The sequence below is a fragment of the Erpetoichthys calabaricus genome, chromosome 16 (genome assembly GCF_900747795.2).
Source record: "Erpetoichthys calabaricus chromosome 16, fErpCal1.3, whole genome shotgun sequence".
Taxonomy (NCBI): domain Eukaryota; kingdom Metazoa; phylum Chordata; class Cladistia; order Polypteriformes; family Polypteridae; genus Erpetoichthys; species Erpetoichthys calabaricus.
This window is the reverse complement of record NC_041409.2, coordinates 4005846-4029205: the sequence shown is the minus strand read 5'-3', so window position 1 is coordinate 4029205 and position 23360 is coordinate 4005846. Positions and strand designations below refer to the sequence as shown.

Sequence of the window (23360 nt, the reverse complement as noted above, 5' to 3'; positions counted from 1 at the left end):
TCACTCAAACAAGTACACTAGGGACAGATGATATCAATAAACAAGTAAGAAAATATTCAGTCTTTAATCATTACGTATGTTTGTTTGTAGAGAAACCAGGCAGTAAATACTAGAGGTCAAAAGTAGAAAGAAATAATCCAAGTTGAATGATTCAAATCAGTGTCTGAAACAGTAAGCTTTGCCTCAGTATAACCATGAGAGAGAGGTCCGTGTAATTTAAAGAGTCTATTCTTTCTCAATTTTCAGCATACATGACATCAGTGTGTATGTTTTTTTTTTTTTAATTTATTTTAAAAATTCTTTAGATTGAAATTGTCTTTGGACTCCTTGTTTAAAAGGATAGTTTGTTCTTGCTCTTTAAGTCAGATATATCATTGATTATATATTTTTATTTTATCGTTATCAGAAGATTTAGATCTTCACAACTTAAACACAAATGATGAGCAGTTGTAAATAGAAAAATAACATGATTTACTAAGGATCACTTTTAATGTCAATTCAGTGCATATGTGCTCATTTGAACACGCTACTGAAAGTATATATTTCTCAAAATGGTTAAGCTCATAATTTGGCAAGAGGAATATGCTTTGTTATCTGACAGAATAAAATATGTAGAATTATTAATTTCATAATAAAGAAATATAAAAAAAAAAAAAAGTGATAAAATGTTAAAATATATAGAGGTAATAATACATCAAAGACATGTATTAATTTATTTTAAAATGTATTTATACTTTGCATTATTTAAACATTCATTCAGCTTCTAGGCAGCTTGACTAATTCAGGCTTGTGGGTAGCCGGTGCCTGTCCACGGAGCAGTAGGTGCAGTCTGGGCCCATTAAAAATCACAGAGGGCAAATGCGGAGTCTTCAGGTTACCTAACACACTTGACTTTGGGGCATGACAGGACAACTGAAATAATTTATTTCTTTATTTCTTGCATAACCCAGAATCACACAAGGAATGCTGAAATTGGCTTTAACAGGCCCTGTTTTTGATAGCTTCCCTACCTTGACTCCCTAAGAAGACAAGAAAATCTTGGCAAGGCAAATTCACTCTTCTGGTCATTATACAGCGGAGTCAGTGCTGGGCCAGCCAATCTGATGAAAGGACCCCTCTACCCCATGACTGAAGTGCTCCTTTATCTTAGATGACTTTCCCATAGGCAGGAAAACAATATGGCAATAGAACACTGGCACCAATTGTCATATGAGAATACTGAGAAGAGAAACAGAATAGACGAGGGTTAGTAATAGTTCATAAGTATTATTTTAATACTAATGACTAACAACAGAGATGCAGTATGCACATAATCAGCAGCTCTACTCAGGGTATGCTAAGCTGAAGTTGTGAGTCTTCAGCCTGATTTAAAAGCTGAGACTGAAGGGGACACCTCTTATAGTAGCAGGCGGACCAGTCCACAGTTTAGGTGGTCTTGTAACTAAAATCTGAACCTCCCACTGTTATTTTATTAATCCTTGGAATCCTAAGCAGACTGGCATCTTGAGATCTTAGTGTGTGCTTTGTTTGGGCTGAGCTTTCTCAGTTATTGCTCCCAAGCTTTGGAATGACTTGCCCTTTCATATCAGGTCTTCATCCTCTATAGAAGATTTTAAAAGTCAGCTTAAGACCTACGTTGCTTGTTTTCTTCCTCCTTTCACTATGTATAATGGGATTGTGGTGGATGTTGTAATTGGCTGTTTTATTAATCTGCTTCTGCATGATTGTTTGCATTGTATTTATTTTAATGCTTCTTCGTATATCGGTTTGGCGCAACCTCTATTGTTTCAATTGTGCTTTTATAAATAAATAGTCTAATCTAATATATAATAGATAGATAGATAGATACTTTATTAATCCCAATGGGAAATTCACATTCTTCAGCAGCAGCATACTGATACAATAAATAATATAAAATTAAAGAATGATAATAATACAGGTGAAAAAAACAGACAATAACTATGTATAATGTTAAATATTAACGTTTACCCCCCCTGGTGGAATTAAAGAGTCGCATAGTTTGGGGGAGGAACGATCTCCTCAATCTGTCTGTGGAGCAGGACAGTGACAGCAGTCTGTCACTGAAGCTGCTCTTCTGTCTGGAGATGACATTATTTAGTGGATGCAGTGGATTTTCCATAATTGATAGGAGCCTGCTGAGCGCCCTTCGCTCTGCCACAGATGTTAAACTGTCCAGCTCCATGCCAACAATAGAGCCTGCCTTCCTCACCAGTTTGTCCAGGCGTGAGGCGTCTTTCCTCTTAATGCTGCCTCCCCAGCACACCACTGCGTAGAAGAGGGCGCTCGCCACAACTGTTTGATAGAACATCTGCAGCATCTTATTGCAGATGTTGAAGGAAGCCAGCCTTCTAAGGAAGTATAACCGGCTTTGTCCTTTCTTGCACAGCGCATCAGTATTGGCAGTCCAGTCTAATTTATCATCCAGCTGCACTCCCAGATATTTATAGGTCTGCACCATCTGCACGCAGTCACCTTTGATGATAAGTAGGGCCTTGGCCATTTAAGGCTTTATATGTTAAAAGGAGGATTTTTAAATCTTCCTTAAACTTAACAGGGAGGCAGTGTAAGGACTTAAGAACTGAAGTTATGTACAATATTCGTACTTTCTTGTTCATGTAATAATTCTTGCAGCAGCATTTTGAATTAACTGAAAGCTGTACAAATAACAATTTGAACAGCCTATGAATAACATGCTGCAGTAATCATTCCTCCTAGAAATAAATGCATGAATTAATTTCTCAGTATCCTGCATATTTAGAAAACACCTTAATTGTCAAACATTTTTAAGATGGAAAAACCATGTTTTGGATAGTTTAGCAAGTTTAGTTTTAAAGTTGTGCTTTAAACAACATGCTAGAGTCAACGAGAACGCCTAGATTGTAGGCTGATTCAGTAATCACTAATGGTGATTCCAGCTGAGTTACATAAAGACAAAATGTTGCTGCGATTAGCATCATTCCCTCCAGTAATTAACATTTTATGTTTTATCTGTGTTCAATGACAAGTAATTTTCATCCATCCACTCCCTTAACTCACTAACATATCTAATTAAGAACAACATCTGAGAAATGTCCTTTGGCCTAAAAGAAAGGTATAAGACTGGGTATCATCTGCGTACAAGTGAAAATTAATGTTATGTTTTCTAATGATATTTCCAAGTGGAAGCATTTAAAGTGAAAACAGTAAAAATCCCAGTACTGAGTCATGTAAGACACCATACCTCACTTCTGTCTGTTATGATGGAGTACTTTCAGCACAATTATGTACATACTGGAATCCACTTGATAAATAAGAATTAAACTAAGCAAAGACATTGTCTATATCCCCAACGTCAGTTTCCAGATTGTGTAATAAAATAGATTTAAGCATAGCTTTTGATACCATTGATCATTCTAACAACCTAATTTCAGTGGAGTTAATTTCTTGAGAGGTTAGCAGAATGTCATTTACTTCACGTAAATAGTCCACGCAGGCGGTGTTTTCTTTATTACTTTTAGTTTTTACTTTATTTCAGTTTGCATGCTTGATTTCTGTGTTTCACCCTGCACATTTTTGTCCCCCTCACCAATTGACATAATGTTTTGCTGCAGTTCATACACCATTAGAAGTAACCAACATTTACCACACAAAAAAAACCAATAATCTCATGAGTCGTTTTCAGGAAAGTAAATATAAAACAATTATGAGAAATTAACATTTTCCTACCTGCAGTAAACTTCTTACCTCTCATTAAAAGATTGGCTTCTGAAACTGAAGGTTTGTTTCTTTTTGTGATTGCCATGTTACTAAAATTTGAAAAGTACTCCATATTTGCCCTTAGTACAGGTCCACAGTTCCCTGTTCCAAAGGTCAAACTCTACACACTTGGTGCTAGAAGTGACCTAATGTCAGATGGTCATGATTTTTGGATGAATATTGCAAAATGTCTATTTTTTTGGGCTGCGACATCATCTCAATAGTAGCAGATCTATCTCAGTTTAACTCTTTTTTTTTTATTTAAATTTGCACAGATGTGTTGCATTACATTTAAAACAATTGAAAATATTTACAAAGAATCACATTTTAAGATATATGTCTTTAAGATTTGCATTGGGTGTGACAAGGATGGATAGGATTAGAAATGAGGACATTAGAGGGTCAGCTCAAGTTGGACGGTTGGGAGACACAGTCAGAGAGGCAAGATTGTGTTGGTTTGGACATGTGCAGAGGAGAGATGGTGGGTATATTGGGAGAAGAATGCTAAGGATAAAGCTGCCAGGGAAGAGGAAAATGTGATGGGTGTAACAGAACAAGATACAGAGGACAGAAAGATATGGAAGAAGATGATCCGCTGTGGCGACCCCTAACGGGAGCAGCCAAAAGAAGAAAAAGAATGTGAACATTATGAGAGTGAAACTGTGCAGTAGATGTCCTGTGGTATGTAATTCTCAGTTTTTAAATTATTCTATGTGGCACACTCTTGAAAATAGCAATCACACTAAATGTCAGGGGGAAATGTGAATATCCTTTTTTCAAGAGATACACGAGTAAGGTGCTAGTCAGTTGATGGGTATATTTTTTTAAATGGGGCTCAAGTACTCTTAATTGCACCTGTAAAGTTAATTTGTTCCCTTGCTGAAACAGCTCAGTATTTATAAGCTGGTCAAGAGCAGTCATACCCACCTTGAATTGTAAAGTGCCTTACTTTCCATTGAAAAATAGTTAAGCATCTCATGAAAGGATGAAAGGTTTGGGTATCCTTTATATATCATGTTAAGGTTACTGGCATACAAATGTATTTGAAGTGTCCGTTCTGCATACATTTTCCGCTCACAGAAAACACATCCACCCCATAGTTCACCCACAGGTGTGTTTCCCCAATCCTGAGATTAACCACAGTAAATGGGCATCTCTGTTTCTACTGAGTGTATCCACAAATGCACCTGTGAAAAATTCTAGCTCTACTGTACTTAATTCATTCTGAAACACAGTTGCCCAAATGGATTTCATGGATTGAGAACCTATATGTAAATATTTCTATTACTGGTAGTGGTTAACTACTTATTCACTTAACAGTGAAGTGCAAATGACAATTGACTTGATGCCCTTGTGTTATAAACATTCATTCATTTTTTTGCTCCCAGTGGTAGCATTATTTTATAACTGTGCTTTAAATGTTTTGTAGCATAAGAAAAATGTAGTTTGCCTCAAACTGTAAAATAACTACCAGGTGATGCTATGCTTGGTAAATACCGTCATTTGACCTCTTAATTTAGTTCTGCCCCCTTTTTCATGTTCCAATCTAACCCACTATATATAAGTACTTGTACAAAAAATGTACCTGTGCCCCTTTACTTCGAACATTATTGCAGTATACATAATTCTGAAGTAGATATCAGTCTACATCCCCTATGCAACTCTTTCATTGTAGATAAATCAGTATAAGTTGCTGTCCAATTGTGCTTTTTTTCTGCTCACACTTTGCTGCTTATTAAACATTTCCTGCCTTTTACCTTTACCTTATTTAATGCTTTAAAGTCACTTTGATGATCATTTTAAAAGTTGTAGTCTTTATACTGTTTTACATTTACTACAATGCAGTTTATTTTAAGAATTATGTTTCTAGACTTCTCTAGCGCCTTCAACACAATCCAACCTCTGCTCCTTAGGGACAAGCTGACAGAGATGGGATTAGATTCATACCTGGTGGCATGGATCGTGGACTATCTTAAAGACAGACCTCAGTATGTGCGTCTTGGGAACTGCACGTCTGACATTGTGGTCAGCAACACAGGAGCTCCACAAGGGACTGTACTTTCTCCGGTCCTGTTCAGCCTATATACATCGGACTTCCAATACAACTCGGAGTCCTGCCATGTGCAAAAGTTCGCTGATGACACTGCTATCGTGGGCTGTATCAGGAATGGGCTGGAGGAGGAGTATAGGGACCTAATCAATGACTTTGTTAAATGGTCCGACTCAAACCACCTACACCTGAACACCAGCAAAACCAAGGAGCTGGTGGTGGATTTTAGGAGGCCCAGACCCCTCATAGACCCAGTGATCATCAAAGGTGACTGTGTGCAGATGGTGCAGACCTATAAATATCTGGGAGTGCAGCTGGATGATAAATTAGACTGGACTGCCAATACTGATGCGCTGTGCAAGAAAGGACAAAGCCGGTTATACTTCCTTAGAAGGCTGGCTTCCTTCAACATCTGCAATAAGATGCTGCAGATGTTCTATCAAACAGTTGTGGCGAGCGCCCTCTTCTACGCAGTGGTGTGCTGGGGAGGCAGCATTAAGAGGAAAGACGCCTCACGCCTGGACAAACTGGTGAGGAAGGCAGGATCTATTGTTGGCATGGAGCTGGACAGTTTAACATCTGTGGCAGAGCGAAGGGCGCTCAGCAGGCTCCTATCAATTATGGAGAATCCACTGCATCCATTAAATAATGTCATCTCCAGACAGAAGAGCAGCTTTAGCGACAGACTGCTGTCACTGTCCTGCTCCACAGACAGATTGAGGAGATCGTTCCTCCCCCAAACTATGCGACTCTTTAATTCCACCAGGGGGGGTAAACGTTAATATTTAACATTATACATAGTTATTGTCTGTTTTTTTTCACCTGTATTATTATCATTCTTTAATTTAATATTATTTATTGTATCAGTATGCTGCTGCTGAAGAATGTGAATTTCCCATTGGGATTAATAAAGTATCTATCTATCTATCTATCTATCTATCTATTTTACATCATAAGAGTGCTATACATAATGAAGGACACAGGAGAAGCTCCTGGTGTTTCTCCACACTTCTTACTTGTTTTCAGAAAAATTTAGGAGAGACAAAGGAGATGGTATGAAAGCACATATTTTAGTGAGGAATGGAGTTTGGAATTCTGCATCTGAAGACACAAAAAATTCCTTGTGAGATCCATCCATGTTAATAGAACAGGAAGACAAATATAAAGGAAAGTAACAAAGGGGAAAAAAACCTGCACAATGTGGAGATTCTGTTTATTCAATACTGTTTCAAACACAGATTGTCCATAGGTAATACTTCCAACATGAGGCATACTTTGTGTTGCCCACTTGGGACTAAACTGGACATGTTTGAGTGATTTTATCTCTTGGCCTGGGGATTGTGCAAAAGAGTCTGTAGTCCCTTGCTAAGGATAGTGTAGCCTAGTCTATTTGACTTGATGTGTTGCCACAGCACAAGCAGATGATGAGTGAACTTAAATTATAATATGATCAATATTATTAAATAAATGTAAAAACATTAGGAAGATTTTAATGAGACTAGACAGTTAAGCTCAGCACACCTCGTCAATTTTTATTCTCATGTGCCCAAAAGTAATAGTCTAATAAAGACTTGAAAGCCCCCATGGTGATATTTTCAGTTACACTGCTTAATAACTTCTTCATTGTTTATCTACTGTTGCTTTGTGACAAAATAACATTTGCATGAAATTTACCTTTATCTGCTGTTCGTCAGTGCCTCTGTGTCATTGCTGAGGAATGTATTTCAAGTAATAGCTGACATCAGTCCCGTTCCCTATACGTCTGTCATATCTCCACTTAATCTCATTTTGCTTAGGGTGGAAGGATTCAAGTCTTTTGATCATTTCTTGAAACTCCCTCACTGCAGTCTAGCAGCTAATTTCTGAACTCTACCCAGTGATGTTCTGCCCTCATCGTAGTACCGTCTTTTTCCGAAATTAAGACATCCCCCGAAAATAAGCCCTATCGAGATTTTTGGAACTTTTTGTAATATAAGCCCTCCCCCGAAAATAAGCCCTAGTTAAAATAATGTGAAAAAAAGAATTCGTTAAAAAATGCTGTTGATTTATTAAGTATGTTTAGCTTCCCTAATACTCGTATTTCAGAGAAATGTTTGAAATAAAATATTCCGAGAAATTTGTTTACCTCTACAGTTCGTTTCAAATTAATTCTTGGAATTTATCGTAAAAATACAACATAAGGCAGCATGAATACATAAATATTGTGTCCGCTCTGCTCTGCTGTGTTGTACTGCGTCGCGCGTATCGCAGAGTATGGTCGAATGAGGTGGGGAGGGGGTGGAGGGGGGCATGCATATGCGGAATGCGACGGAACGCGTCGTTGGCGCACACTATAAATAATTGTTCGTTAAGGCAGCAGTCTACATTGAGCGACAGTGCAGATACAGTGTTTGTTCATTTCAGTCTTGTAAGTCTGATTATTTCCTCATACGTAATTTTATTTTTTATAAAGTGAATAATTTTTAACCGCAGTTAAAATGAGTACAAAACGAAAGAGCTATTCCGTCGAGTACAAAAAGGGAATTGTGGAAGACTCCAGGGGTGTAAATCTTGATTTATGACGATGTTCCAGAAGAAGATGACATGACTGTAATTGAATCAATTTTAATTTCTGTATTCTGTGTAAAATAAATAAATATTAAATAAAAATATATAAATATACTTTTATTTTTGTCCTCCCCCGAAAATAAGCCCTAGTGCGTATTTTGGACCAAAAAAGAAAGTAAGACAGTGTCTTATTTTCGGAAAAAGACAGTATGCACATTGAAATTGTGTCAAGTCAAGTACACTACTCATCTTGGTTTTGTACTACTTACACAGTCTAGGTACTATGTAATATATTAGTACATTGAAGTACTTTGAAAAGCTAATAAACTATCTGGGCATGGAAAGTGATATTTTTCTTATTTTATTAGGTGTTCCTTTTACTTCCAGATTCATCTGTTGTGTAATTGTGTAGGATCTATACACGTTGTTAAAGACTGCTAATGCAAGTCGAATATCAGCTTCATCAGCTATTGCTTCACGTGCAGTATGAGAATCTTAAAGTTGGGCTATCGTACAATTGGAAGATTTTCTGTCATGTCAGAAATTTCAGTCTGCTGTCTTGTAGTGTAAGCAGTCTAACAACCTTATAGTGGCATGCAAAAGAATTCAATCCCTTTGAAAGTTCCTAGTTAAATATCTACAGAAAATGGTTTATTTTGACTTTAGAAATGTATTGTTACAGCATAAGAGTTCACATTAAAAATACTGAGTGGATAAATTTGTGTACAAATCTTTTGTCCTCCAGAAAAGAGTGGTGACTTTCAAGGGGTATAAATAATTTTGCGTGCCACTGCATATGATGTTGCCCTATGATTTTACTGTGCATTGATTTAGTGAGTATCATTCTTGCATTTTGCCATAGTTTGTACTATTGTATTGCAATCGTGAGGTGGCAGTGATAGGATTGGCCATCTAGGTCTGTGAAGAGAATTACTCTGTTCTGTTTTGTGTATTCGGTTTACCTTATTTTTTGACATCCATCACACTCCCAACCTACCTGAATTGCCTTTCCCATTATTTCTTCCATTTTTTCGCCTTTTTTTGTGTGTTTGTCTTGTCTTCTTTGGGAGTCAAGGCTGGGGGGCTATCAAAACCCATTTCTTTTTGGCCATACAAGAAATAAATTGTTGTTGTATATTTTATGTTGGGTTTTGCTGTTGTCATTCTCATTTTTTATTTCAAAATTCAAAATACCATATAGCTGAGCTGCACACAACCAATGGCAAAAGCATCTTAGAAAACCCTTTACCTCTAATTCTCTCTGTTAGCTAAACAAATGGGCTTGGTGGACTAAATGGTCTCCTCTCGTTTGTCAGATTTCTTATTTTTTATGTTCCTGTCTGTAAAATAAACGGATCATATTGTCCGTACCACAAGCATCCACATATCTAGTTAAGCCTTTTTATTTTATTTGTATGTTTAGGGCACAGTATGATTGAAGTGTTTAAAATTATGAAGGGAATTAGTACAGTGAACTGTGACTGTTACTTTAAAATGAGTTCATCAAGAATACAGGGACACAGTTGGAATCTTGTTAAGGGTAAATTTCATGCAAACATTAGGAAAGTTTTCCTTACGAAGAGAAGAATTGAAACATGGAATAAGCTGCTAAGGAGTGTAGTAGACAGTAGGATTTTAGGGACTTTCAAAACTACACTTGTCTGTCTTGTTCTAATGTTCAAATGGCAAGAGTGAGGAATGCAACTCTATTATTTGTTGCTATTTTGAGAAGCCTGTGGCCATCATATGATTTTTGTTAAAACTGCCAGGGCCACGCATACGTATAGTCTGAACACCCTCATTGTGGCATGTCAATCAGACTGAATGTATTCATACGATTTTGGCACATATTTGACTGATTTCTGAAGCCTTAAAATGAAGTATCAACCTAGATTTAATTTAGCAATTTGCTCTTAATTTTTTAAACTCTGGAGGTGTTGCAGCTAGTGTGCATACCGCTGTCTTTCAGGGCGTGCTTTTTGAGGATGGGAAAAACGATGGTGGATTTGGTTTACATCACCACTCATGAATTACTAAGAACATTTATAAAACACAAGAAAATGATCAGTTATGACTGTTTCTGGTCAGTTACACAAAGGTTCCTATATGGAGTTAGGATTCAATAACAAATGCTGGCCAGTGAAATTTTCTACTTTTAATACTAACAAAGAAAATGAAACACAAAAGCAATGCAATGTTTGTAATGCATTGCATTTTGTAATATGTAGCTCTATAACAAATTTACACTTTTTGTAAGTAATGAGTAATGTAAGTTACTTTTAAAAATAATGTTCTGCAGTACTGTTTCTGAATGATTTGATAATGATGCGATTAGCTGTGAACCACTGTGCATGTAGCAGCACAACGGCGAGATGAAGTGGGCTGGCTATACAAATGACGACTGCCAGCAGGAGCAATGGTGGAGCATGAACAGCCAGCAAGAACCAGAGGGGGATGTGAGAAAGAGGTAGGGCAGTGGTGAACTTGAAATGGTAGCCTACTAACATGGTCAAGTGTTGTTTCATCAAATAGTTGTTGAGAGAGTGAGAGAATCAGAAGGATAACTGGTGTCTTCTGGACCAGAGAAAAAGTCATAATTGATGTTGTGATAGAGTGGACAGGGAAAAAGACTCAGTCTTGTCCTCTGTGTAATAATGGTTCTTCTAACAAGAACTATCTGTAGCCAGCACCTTTCATTACAGGCGATCCCCCCCCCCCGGCCAGTAAAATTTATTATCATTACCATTATTTTTAACAATCTACATTGAAAAGATCATCGGGGAGAATGTAATAAATACAAATCCTTTATTTTAAAACTAATCATTTAGCCCGTTACAATAACGGGTGCTAGAACAGTAGTGCATAAACATTAGTAGGAACAGTCTATATTAAATGGCAAGGGACTTTGACCTCATTCTTTTTGTTGGTCGTATTTTTCTTTCTTTCATTCTTTCTTTTGTTGATGTTTACTTGCTGAGCTGACCGTTCTTCGTGGGCTGCCACCGTGTATTGTGTGCCTTTAATTTTCTGTGACAGTAATACTGTCTTGTACGGCTCTATTCAATAAGGGCGCGCACAAAAAGGCGAGTTTCTAAAAGGCGACCTCAATTGAGCGCGCCTTTATTCGCTGCACCCAATTGAGGTCGCCCTTTTGAGGCTTGACTTTTTTGTGCGCAACCTTATTAAAGGATACGGTCTTGTACGTCCGCTGGCTTGTACGTCCGTAATATACCTTTAATTTTCTCTGGCGGTAATACAGGCGTGCGCGTCGGTAATATGCCTTTAATCTCCTCTGACAGTAATACTGGCTTGTATGTGGCTGTAAAATGCGTCACTGTATTGTGTACCTTTAATTTCCTCTCGCAGTAATACTGGGTTGTATTTCCGTAAAACGCCTCTAACTTTCTCTGACAGTAATATCGCGCATCGCACCGTGCCCCGCGCATGCGCACTTCATCAGAAGGCACCCACACACGGACACCTGGATGCACATAGGGATTTTTTATATATATATATATATATATATATATATATATATATAGATATAGATATAGATATATATAGATATATAGATATATATATATAGATATAGATATATATAGATATAGATAGATAAAGGATTTAAAATTTTAATAATAAATTTTAAATCAGATTATATAAATAAAATGCAATAAATTCAACATTTGTATCTAAAATAGAAAAAACAAAATACGTAGAATAAAATACATTTTAAAAATCTAAATAGATTATAATAAAGTAAATAAAAGTGCAGAGTGTCTGGTCTGGGTTCTGGTGACCTGGGTGCCTATAGGGACTAAATTTTGACTTCTTAGGCCCCTGAGTCTCTGTTACCCACGTACCCTGTAATGCTCATTTTGGTCAAGTACTGACTACCAATAGGGTGAATGCCAATGCGCGCACACACACCTAAGCATAACCAATCCACCGGACCTGCGTGACTTTGCCCTGTGGGTGGAAACCAGAGCACCCCGAGGAAACCAACAAACATAAAGGGAGAATATGCAGATTCCTCATATGGAGCACCTTGGGACTTGGACTTAACACTTGAGGAATCTATTCCTGTTTTATCACTGCCAGTGGAAATGCTTAGTGTAAGCTGATTGAAAGAAATTCTTTGGGTGTGGTGCAGGGATTTGATGATTTTTAAAAAGATAGTACTTAGTCACATGGCTTATGGTGCCAGTTAAGGAATGAAATATTTGCTCTTTTCTTATAAATAACATTTTTCAAATGAACTCCACCACTAAAAATGAGTAGATTAACAAAACATTTTCAATTACCTGAACTAAAAAAAAAAAGAAAACCACACTATAAAACGGAATTATTCCTAAACATTCCTATTTTGTGCACTATAAATAATCGACTGTTTGTATTTTTTGATATTTTCTTTTGCTTTTACAGTTTTTTGTCATCTAATAATCACACATTTTAAGTCAGTGCATACTTTAAAAAGCACACATTAACTTACCAGCCCAATGCATTCTGAGTACAGTCTAAATATAGCAGTAATATATACAATGAAAATGCAAACGCCTCACTGAACACAGGAATGCCAATGATGATGTACATTGAGATACATGGTACATCTAGAAATGCATATAATCAGGTTATTTGTTTGTACTAATTAGGAGTGCACATTAGTGTACTGGTTAGTGCTTCTGTCCCACAAGTCCAGCAGATATCCTCCAAGCATGTAATTGCACAAGGGTTAGGTTGAGTGGACACTTTACATTGGGTTTTTATGAGCAGTTGTAGGTGAGTGTGCAGATGTGCCCCGAAAGGGACTGGAGTACCCCCTGGCTTATACCTTGCCCCTGATGCTGATGGGATAGGCTGTGGCCAAATGCAGCCCTCAGCTGGCCAAAATAGGTACAAATAATGGATAGCTGAATGGGTTGGATCAGAAACCACGGTCTTTTTTGGTTGTGTGGCATGCCATTCCCACATTGTTGGATTGCAGGACGCAGATAGAATTAGCAGACTGTTGTAAATTTCCAGTTCATGAGGGCATGGCATGCATCAAAACAAATCTCCACACAGAAGTGTGGTGCACCAAAGTGTTACATCACCAAATAAAATAGAATCTGAATGGCTGCCCCGTTTTGTTTTTCCATTTACAATTCACCTACAATATATATTCAACCTAAAATGTAACCCATTCTTTGCCAATGAAATGTTTCATTCTTTTAATATTTAACAACTTTGCTCTTTCTGAAAATGTAGAGCACTTAGGTGTTATCTTTTTCATTTTCTTTTGTTCATGCTGTTCATCCAGTCCAGTATTGTTAATTTGTGAACTTGAGAATAGACCTTGTTTTCTTTTGCTGAATTATTTTTATTTTAAAGCATTAAACACTGATTGAGAGTTCTTATTGAAGTAAATTTAAGTTGCAGCAAACTAAGAAAATGCTATTAATTCTTAAATATATGCTTCTTTTCAGAGTACCATTGATAATTATGGGTGGCATGGTGGTGTAGTGCTTTGCATTGTTGTGTCATGTATCCACTGTGTCAAGTTTGAGTAACTGTGCCCAGTTGTCAGTGTGGAGTTTGCATGCTCTACCAGGTCTATATGTGTTTTCCTCCAAGTACTCCGGTTTTCTTCCCACATCTCCAAGGTTGTGCACTTTATGTTAATTGATCATTCCAAACTATCTCAGAGCGGGTGTGCATGTGAGCGGACCCCTCAGTGGACCAGTCCTCCTTACAGGGCTATTTCCTACCTTGTGCTTGATGCTGTTTGGATAAGCTCCAACCTACTCACTTCCCTGCATAGTACTGAGCAGGTTTGAGAGTCTTGTGTTATTGAATTATAGAAATAGTTCAACAGCTTAATTAATGGACAAATGTTGCTGGGTTCTGTTTATGTTAATTACATTTGAACTACTTTCTTTCTTGTCTGTTTCAACAAGTATGCGTCTTTATGTCTACTAATTATATAATCGGTCATTCGTAAAGTTTGTATTTTCATTTACCTGTGAACTTATTACAGCTCAGTGAAGAGCGTTATACAAAAAAAAATAATAACTGCATTTCTTTTATATGATATTAACGACTTGTGATATCTTTCACAGGTGCATCCTGGAATGGCAAGGCTAATTATGGGAGACCATGCTGTAAAAGTTACTCGTTTCTGACCTGGACATATTTAATGAAAGACCCATTGCACTGACCTCTTTATCATGTGGACAAGTTGAAAAGGGAAAAAAGGAAACCGTTCTCCTTGGAGGTCTTTTTTTTTTTTTTTTTAAACTTGGCTAACACTGTAAAATATTGGTAGCAAATTAAATTTAAAAAAGTACTGTTTTCAAATCTACTATTTGCACTTGAGGATGATGTCAAAAATGTCGGAGCAGCTGTATTTTTTCCTCTTGCCCTTTGCACTTCTACAAAACACTTTTAGCATCATGCTCCTCCTTGTATCATATCTAAATGTTTGTGATCCTAAGTACTTGATATTACTGATGTCCTATAATTTTATGATGCAAATAATATATTGCAATATACAGAGGGATGATTTGACTTTGCTGTGTTTAGTAAAGAACAATTATCTTGTACAGAATGAATGCTGAATGAAGAATTACTTAAGAGAAGATTTTCAAATGCTTTTTTTCCCCCTAGTGCACTGGCTGTAGCTCCTTCTATATCGGATTGAGCTTTATTACAGTTAGTATTTTTAGCACAAGAATGTGATGTGATTGCTTAAAATATGTGAGCTTTGTATATGAAAGGCAAAACACCAAGTAGTTTCCATCGGGATTGCTTCAAAGCTGCTGATATGGGTCCCTTTCAGCAATTCTGACCTCCTCAATCAATAAACTTTAGATGTCAATGATGAAAAAAGAAAACAAATGGCTTGCTTCTTCATCAGCTGAAATAAAACTATTGGTGGCAATGCATACATTTAAATGAATTATTGATTCCATCTCCTACAGCACACTTGTGGCCGTTGACCACTTGGATGCAAAATTCCAGGGGATTATGTGTGGTGTACACAAATTCATTGGCAAAATGTAGACTTTACAAAGTGCTTAGAGTAGGACAGAGAAATCTGTCAACAGGTGATAGCTTTATATGTACTACCTAAGTAAGCTTCAGGGGCTGTGCATAGTATGGATAAAGTACAGCACTTCCACAACTGTGTGTGCATGTGTAACTACACTTGGGTATCTGCTGTACCTCGTTTGCATGTGTTATGCATCTCTGACAGACTACAGTAAGAAACAGTTTTTTTTTTTATTATCAAGAGTATAAGGAGAAGTTATGTGCAAGAGTTCAAAAATTGGTGTGAGTCACTGTAAGATGTGTTGAGAGGAGTTGGAAGGATATGCTGAGGTTTTGGGTACAAATTACTATTTTGTAAATTGACCATGGAAAGCATTTTAAATCAAAATGGGAGATTAAGGCCTGGAAACTGCATTATGAGCTGACATATCGTTACTCTTGGTACTCCTCTCTAGAGCTGTAGTAGGCCTTTGAAAGTCAAGTGGCCAAAACCGACAACAAGCTAGCCCATATGGTGAACAGCAAGCCCCTGTTAAGTTTTTCAACTACTATGCAAGATAATTGAAAAGAACTTGAAAAAGTATCCTCCTAAGGCACTTGCCTCGCCTTTCCCATTGAGGCTGATCAACACAGTTCTTTCTCTTTAAGCTAAACTGATAAACTTGTGGAAGCAATTTACTCTTTCATGCAAAATATTTATTTATAAGCATTTATTTCTCAGACTTCGTTTGTTAGAACAGTTCTAAGCTATATAAAAGTATGGTAATGTCAGGTCTACCTTAATACTTGTGAATAACGCTTAAGGCAAAGTCTTCAAAATTCATTAAAAAAAAAAGTGACTGTTTTATTATTATAAGCAATGTTCGTGCTACATACAAAAGAAGGTTAAAGAATGCCAGTGCTGTCTGGGTATGTATATACATTGGCGTACTGTACATAAATATGTGTGTGTGTAGATGTACAGTGTCCTCCGTTATGTCTGGGACAAAGACACATTTTTCTGTTTCACAGTTTAAAAATTACAAGACAATTCAGACATTATTAAAGTGCAAACTGCAGATGTTTAAGGGTATTTGTGTACATTTTGGTCACATCATGTGGAAATGACAACACTTTTTACACATGATTCCCATTTCAGGGCACCATGATGTTTGGAACAATTGGCATCACAGGTGTTTATGGTTTCTCTGGTGGGTTTTATTACTTCAGTAGTGCAGGCATAAGGTTGCCTCAGCTTGCTTCTACCCTTTGCCTTTGGAGTCTCTAGATGCCGTTGTTCAACATTAGGGCAAGAGCTGTGTGACAATGAAAGACCATTATGAAGCTGAGAATAAAATCATTTGAGACATTGGGTAAGACGTTAGGGTTACCTAAATCAACTGTCTGAAATATCACTGTGAAGAAAGCAAGCACTGGTGAACTCGGTAATTGCAAAGGAACTGGTAGGTCAAGGAAGACTTCTACTGGTGGTGACAGAAGAATCCTCACTATGGTCAAGATAAAGCTCCAGTCACCTGTCCGGCAGATCAGAAACAGTCGTCAGAAGGCAGATGTTTATGTGTCTTGCAGATCGAGACAAAGATTAACATGAAACTAGTGGCAAGAGCAAAGTGTGGAGACGGAAAGGAACTGCAAAGCATACCACCTTATCTGCTAAACGTGGTGGGAGTGTTATGGGTACTGGCACACTTATCTTCAGTGATGATGCAACTTCTAATTTCTGAGGAGTATAGAGAAACCTTATCTGCTCAGTTTCCAGTAAATGTGTCCAAACTCATTGGACAGAGCTTCATCCTGTAACAAGATAATGATCCCAAACATACTGCTAAGGTAACAGAGAGGTTTTTGAAACCTAATAAATTGAAAATTCTTGAATGGCTAAACCAGTCGCCTGATTTAAATCCAATTGAGCAGACCTTCCTTGTGCTGAATAGAAAACTTAAAGGGACAAGTCCCTGAAACAAGCAGGAGCTGAAGATGGCTGCACTAGTGGCCTAGCAGAGCATCACCAGAGAAAATCCTCAGCGTCTGGTGATGTCCATGAATCTCAGACTTCAAGCAGTCATTGCATGTGAGGGACATGCAAGTACTGAATATGACTGTGCCCAAGCAATGGCGGGAATATTAAAACAAACACTTTGGTGCCCTGAAATGGGGGAGCCATATATAAAAAGTGTCATTTCCACATGCTGTGACCGACATTTATGCAAATCCCCTTAAATGAAAGCCTGCATTGTGCACTTTTATCACGTCTGAATTGTTTGATTTGAAATTTTAAAATGCAGAGCTGTGGGGTACATCGAGGAAAAATGTGTCTTTGTCCCAGACATTATGGAGGGCACTGTGTGTGTGTGTGTGTGTGTGTGTGTGTGTATGCGTATACACACACACTCTGATGCATAAATGCAGTCATTCTCAAACTGGTTTAGCCCAGTTTGGGGTCACTAATAATGGAGTCTCTCCCAGGTAGCACAAGGCACGTGGTGCGAGTTCGTCACACGGCCCATGCATACGCGTACACTCACAGTGGCGCCAAACTAAAAAGTCCAAGTTACCTCAAAGGTCCATTTTGGAATATGGGAGGGAAACTGTGTGCTTCCTGCCCCTCTTTCTCTCTTATAATACTTTTCATATCTGTTTATCATAAATGAGAGAGAGATACCATTCCCTTTCTGCATGGCATTGTTTTAGTCTCTAAACCATTAATTGGTTTCCAAATGTGCTGGTGTTTCATTGTTAACTTTTAATATCCACTGCATGGAGTGCTAATACTGTATGTGTATTATAAAAGGCATTATACCAAATATCGCATTCATGCCCAAATATGGCAGGCAGTGTGGTGCAGTGGGTAACACTTTGGATGCAGGTCTTCAGACTCTCAGGTTGTGGGTTCAAATCCCATTGCTGTCATTATGTACCCATGAACAAGTCACTTCACCTACCTGCTCTCCAATTGGAAAAACCAGAATGAAATGTTTAACCAATGTTGTAACTTCCATTTACTGAACACTTGGAAAGGCAGATAACCAGCTGCAGGGGGTAAAGACAGTACAACGACTGTGAACACACTTCTAGCATATTGATAAAATCCAACGGGCATTCTTACAGCACACTGTAATTCCGTCAAACTGAATACGCTGCTTCATTGTACTGCCAGGCGTTTCTTGCTTGCAGCCAGCGTTACCGTTTTTCCCTCCCGTACCGCCAATTAAATTTCATCCGCACTAAACGTCCAAATGTACAAAGATTTTTAGACTTTTTCATCGTTCAGCAGGTCACCCTGAGGTGCAGCCTCCTTAATGGTAGCTTTGACACTGCAAACTGAACTGTAAAAAGAACAAAACCCACCAGATTAAAATGTCAAGGCATAGAGCAGCATCCCGGCACGTTCTCCAGACTCGCCTTGCAGCACAAACTACTGACGGCTTTTGTGTATTTGTGTGTAAAAAAGCAAAAAACTCTTTTACAGGTAGTGTCTGTCTAGGAGTGTTGTGTCTGTCAGATTAATATATATTTTTAATTTAAGTACCGGTAATACGTTTTCTGTAATGACAATGCCACACTTTGAGTTAATTATTGAGAATCGATCTACCTTTAATGCTTTAACTGAATAAAAAACTTCCATTGCTGTGTTTTCCCGAGTGTTCATTTTGATACATTAGAGTGCAGAAGCTTTGAATTTTAATTATATGAGTGAAGTAAGCAAATGTTATAATTAAACACTGCTGGAGGAAGGTTGTTGCCCTAGCTATGGTATTTCTGAAGACAGGGTGGGGGGGGGGGGGGCTGTTCATAACCATGAAGTTTAATAATTAGGTAGAAATTATGCAAACACAATACTGTAAAGGTAAAAAAAAAAAGTAACTAACCATCAGTGTCACGTATTAAAGGCCAAAACATGTCAGATAATTTGAATTACTGCAGCACTTTAGTACAATGGCAGTCACCGTTCCATTATTAAACAAAATGTATGATCTCTTTTGTAATTTTTTTCGTTACCATGCCAGTGTTAGGTCAGCCATTGTGCCTGCCTTTGTAGAGGCATCCGTAGAAAAGTGCGGTTTGACCCGTGATTGATTATACCTGGTGCCTGACGTTAGTAGGTCAGATTCCCATTTTGGTTATGTATATACTGTAAAGTATGTGCCTAGTGCCCACTTTAGTAGGCACACTTATCAAGTGCCGGCTAGGCATCTCCTTTCCCACCAGAACATTACGAATTACTTGTGGTCTGGATTTCAGAAGACACTGAGAACGTCACCTTAAGGATTTTGACTTGATGGAATCACTCGGGTCCTGCAGATTTTTCAGCCACACACTTATGCCGCTTGTTCTATCCCTGCCCGTGGGTGCTGTATTGGGTTGAGCTGTGGTGACTGTGCAGGGCATAAGGAGTGACCTGAAGTCACCTGAGCTCACGGCTTTCTGACAAGGTCGGCTGAAAGTATTCATTTCAAAAGGGTAGGCTGTAGCTGTAAATGGCCACATTTAGGCAGCAGGAGAGCTTGAGTGTGCTGTGGCGGCCAAGCGATCCTCAATTGGCGTTAAAAGTCCTAATGTGTGCACCATTATGCTAGCACCAGCAGTCTGTACTGCTGACAACATTGCCACTGTCCAGCGCCAGGATAAAATATCAAAATGTTTGGATTTTATAGAAAACACAAATGGCCACACCTCATGGACTACTTGCCATTACTGCAGTACTTGTTCAGTTAAGTTCTCAGGTACCCAATGTAAGGAATAACCTTGAGAATAAAGTAGTGTAGTTGAGTTCTGGCACCTGCTTGGCCCACAGAGGGTGGTGAAGGCCGCTCACCCCGCTGCCTCGTATTTAGGATATGTGCAACACTGTATAGTGTGTCTTTGAAACATCTTGTGTCGACTCAAATCAACCCTAAAAATCCTTTGCTATGTCAGCCATCTTACAATATTTCTGAACTGACTGTAGTGCTCGGTTTTCACGGATGCCAGAAGATCATCAAAGAGCAAGGAGATGAAAGCCGTTCACATCTACCTCCGGGCCTCTGGGCGTTTTTTGGGTTGAAAGTTCTGGTGGGCCTTGCAGACCTGGAGATGGTGTCAGACATAAGGAGCCATGTGCGGCGTGTGAGTGAGATGATCAAGCACTTAAAAATGGCACTTCCAAGACCTGTTCCGCTGCTTAAATCCATTGGCCTGGGTATGTGGCTGCCCGTGAGGATTCCGGGCACATTGAGCCACAAAGAAAACTTGACATATTTGAAAAGGAAATATTTTTCATGATAACAAAAAATTTCATTGGGAGTATCTTGATCAAATGTGAATGTATTGTTCAGTTTATGCACAGAAGTGCTGTCTGCTCAGAGACGTGGGCAGTGCCCCACCTGCCCTTAATGTAGATGCCACAGATAATCAGACATGCAAGTGCGAATTTCACGTGACACAAGGCAGGGGGAATCCATGGATTCAAGCTACTTCCTCCAGATCTGCCACAAATATTGTCATTTGTCAGACCAGGTGTCAAGTTTGTTATTCTCAGACCTACCTTCCTTTCACCGCCTCTGCTCCTCTCTCCCGAGCTTTGTCCACTTCCTCCCGACTCCGGCTCCTGATTGGAGGAAGACGGCCTTTTTTATACCCACCCGGATGTGCTCCAGGTGCCCTCTGACGATCTTCCTGCGGCACTTCCTGGTGTGGCGGAAGTGCCGCATGAGCACCTGGAAGCACTTCTGGGTTTCCCTGGTAATCCCTTTGGCAGCTCTTCCGGGTGTGGTGGAAGTGCTGACATCCAGGTCTCCTCAATCCTCTGGGCGCCCCCTGGTGGTGACCATGGGCCCTTACAGGGTTTAGCTTCCATGCTCAGTTCCCGCGGCCTCCATACAAACCAGGGTGGCTTCCCTCTCGTGTGTCCGGGATTGGCATAGTCACTCTCCCGGTCCTTCCAGGCGTCCTGGCTGGACCGCCACAGGGCACAGGTGTAAGATGGCAATGATGAGACAACTGACTTGATGCTCACACTTGCCAGTGCATACTCAGTCAGCCAGGCGCCTCCACCCTCCCTGGAGTGCGAACACACCCACCCACCCACACCTCCGATTGGAGCCTGCACATCGTGGGCCACGATTATTTATTTAAAATCCGCCCAAAGCCACAGACCGTCTATCACGGCCTTTGTTAGGTTAGGTTCAGTTTCAAGTTTCAGTTTTTTCTCACAAGTACACAGTAGAAGGAGATTCTTACTTGCATGTCTCATCAGAACAGCTCCGTGGTGTGAGTGACATTAATGCAGAGAGCCTCTTATCCATAAGCTGTCTCGTCACTGGTGGTGGTGGTGGTGTCATCAGCAGATCTAATGATGGGGTCGGAGCTCTGTCTGGCCACATAGTCAGATTTAGTCAGAGGTGAACAAGATGTACAAGTTAATGGGGATGTGTTAGCGGATAAAATCTCTGTATGCATTCGGTAACGTGCGTCTGTATACTGTGCATGCACTGAGTTCACAACGTTCTTCAGAGCCCTTTAGTTTCTACACACTTTATTGTGTTATAGATTTATCTTTGAATGAATACATTTTCAATTTTTGTCCCGCAATCTACTCTCGGTAACCTATAATGACAAAATGAATATTTATCATAAAACGAAAACTGAATTTTTGTCATTTAGGTTAACGTTCTTGGCATTAACCTCAAGTATTATTTGGGCTCAGACTTCAATGTCATTACGGTTAAACCCGAGTCAGAATCAGGGTGATGGTTAGTAATCTCCTTTAAAGTGTTAACCCCAAATAATCCTCAGAATGGTATTCTGCTACCATCTAGTAAATAAAATAATATTATGCTGCAAAAACATTATGAATAGTTCTATGTGTTTTTCCAATCTAAAGTAACTCATCAACATTTATGAGTGTAGTGGAGCTGTCAATGAAACAAAATGGCACGTAAGCAAAAAACGTGTAACCCGAACCATTAACTGAATCAAGTGATAGTGATGACAGTGTGAACTGCTCATCAGATGTTGTCGTGGACACTGAAAACCGATGACTGCCGTGATATGCCTAGTGAATTCAGTCAACTAAAGGCTCACCATGGTCTGGAAGGGGTGTGGTAGGTAAAGGGTTGAAATGGTTGTGATCAAGTTGAAAGACAGAAAGACGTTACCCCTACCCCCCTGCCCTCAGGGCTCAGCTCTTTTAATTTTTCCTCATAGTTCATCCCCTGTAGCTCTGGAATCAGCCTAGTCGCTCTTCTCTGGACCTTTTCTAGTTCTGCTATGTCCTTTTTGTAGCCTGGAGACCAAAACTGCACACAGGACTCCAGATGAGGCCTCACCAGTGTGTTATAAAGCTTGAGCAGAACCTCCTGTGACTTGTACTCCACATATCAGGGCGCTATATAACCTGACATTCTGTTAGCCTTCTTAATGGTAGATTGGATGGAAAGTGTCTGTAAACTGCCATCTTTCCTTAGATATTCTATGGAGTTTAAATCTGGGCCTTGGGTGGGCCACTGAAGGACAGTCAGAGACTTGTCCTGAAGTCACTCCAGTGGTGTCTTGGTGCTATGCTTTGGCTCATTGTCCAGCCTGCTCGCTCTTGTCCATTCTACCTCCTAACTCCAAGCACTCTGTAATGTGGGCCTGAAGGGGATTTAAAACCAGGGCAAGTGACCACCCCCAGGTATTTTTAGGGTCCATAATGATGTTATGAAGCCCAGGAGTGATATGGTTATAGCACCGCCTAGTGGGCCCAGGTTTTCTAACACCATAAACACCCACTGGTGAAAGCCCAGTATTCTCCAGGAGCAAAGTCACAGCATACGGTTCTGGGACTGTATAGTGCCCTCTAGTGGTCTGTGGGACCCTAGGGGTTTTCAATCCATTTTGATATTGGCTGCTTACAAATGGTGATGCTACCCTGGTTTCCTTCATACAGGACTGAAAACAAGAAGAACTAAAATTCAGATTGATAAAGAATGACGGAGATAAACTGGTAATTGATTCTGAG

General features: G+C 39.1%; 1 protein-coding gene across 2 annotated transcripts in view; it reads left to right on the top strand.

The window, feature by feature from the left end:
- sphk2 (sphingosine kinase 2) overlaps positions 1-19013 on the top strand; it is a 69126-nt gene extending 50113 nt beyond the window's left edge. For both annotated transcript variants that reach the window (XM_028822130.2, XM_051920160.1), the window contains exon 7: positions 14449-19013. In XM_028822130.2, coding sequence (XP_028677963.2) covers positions 14449-14511 — 63 coding nt within the window. In that variant the 3' untranslated portion in view covers positions 14512-19013. The remainder of the gene's footprint in view (positions 1-14448) is intronic.
- The last annotated feature ends 4347 nt before the right edge of the window (positions 19014-23360 follow it).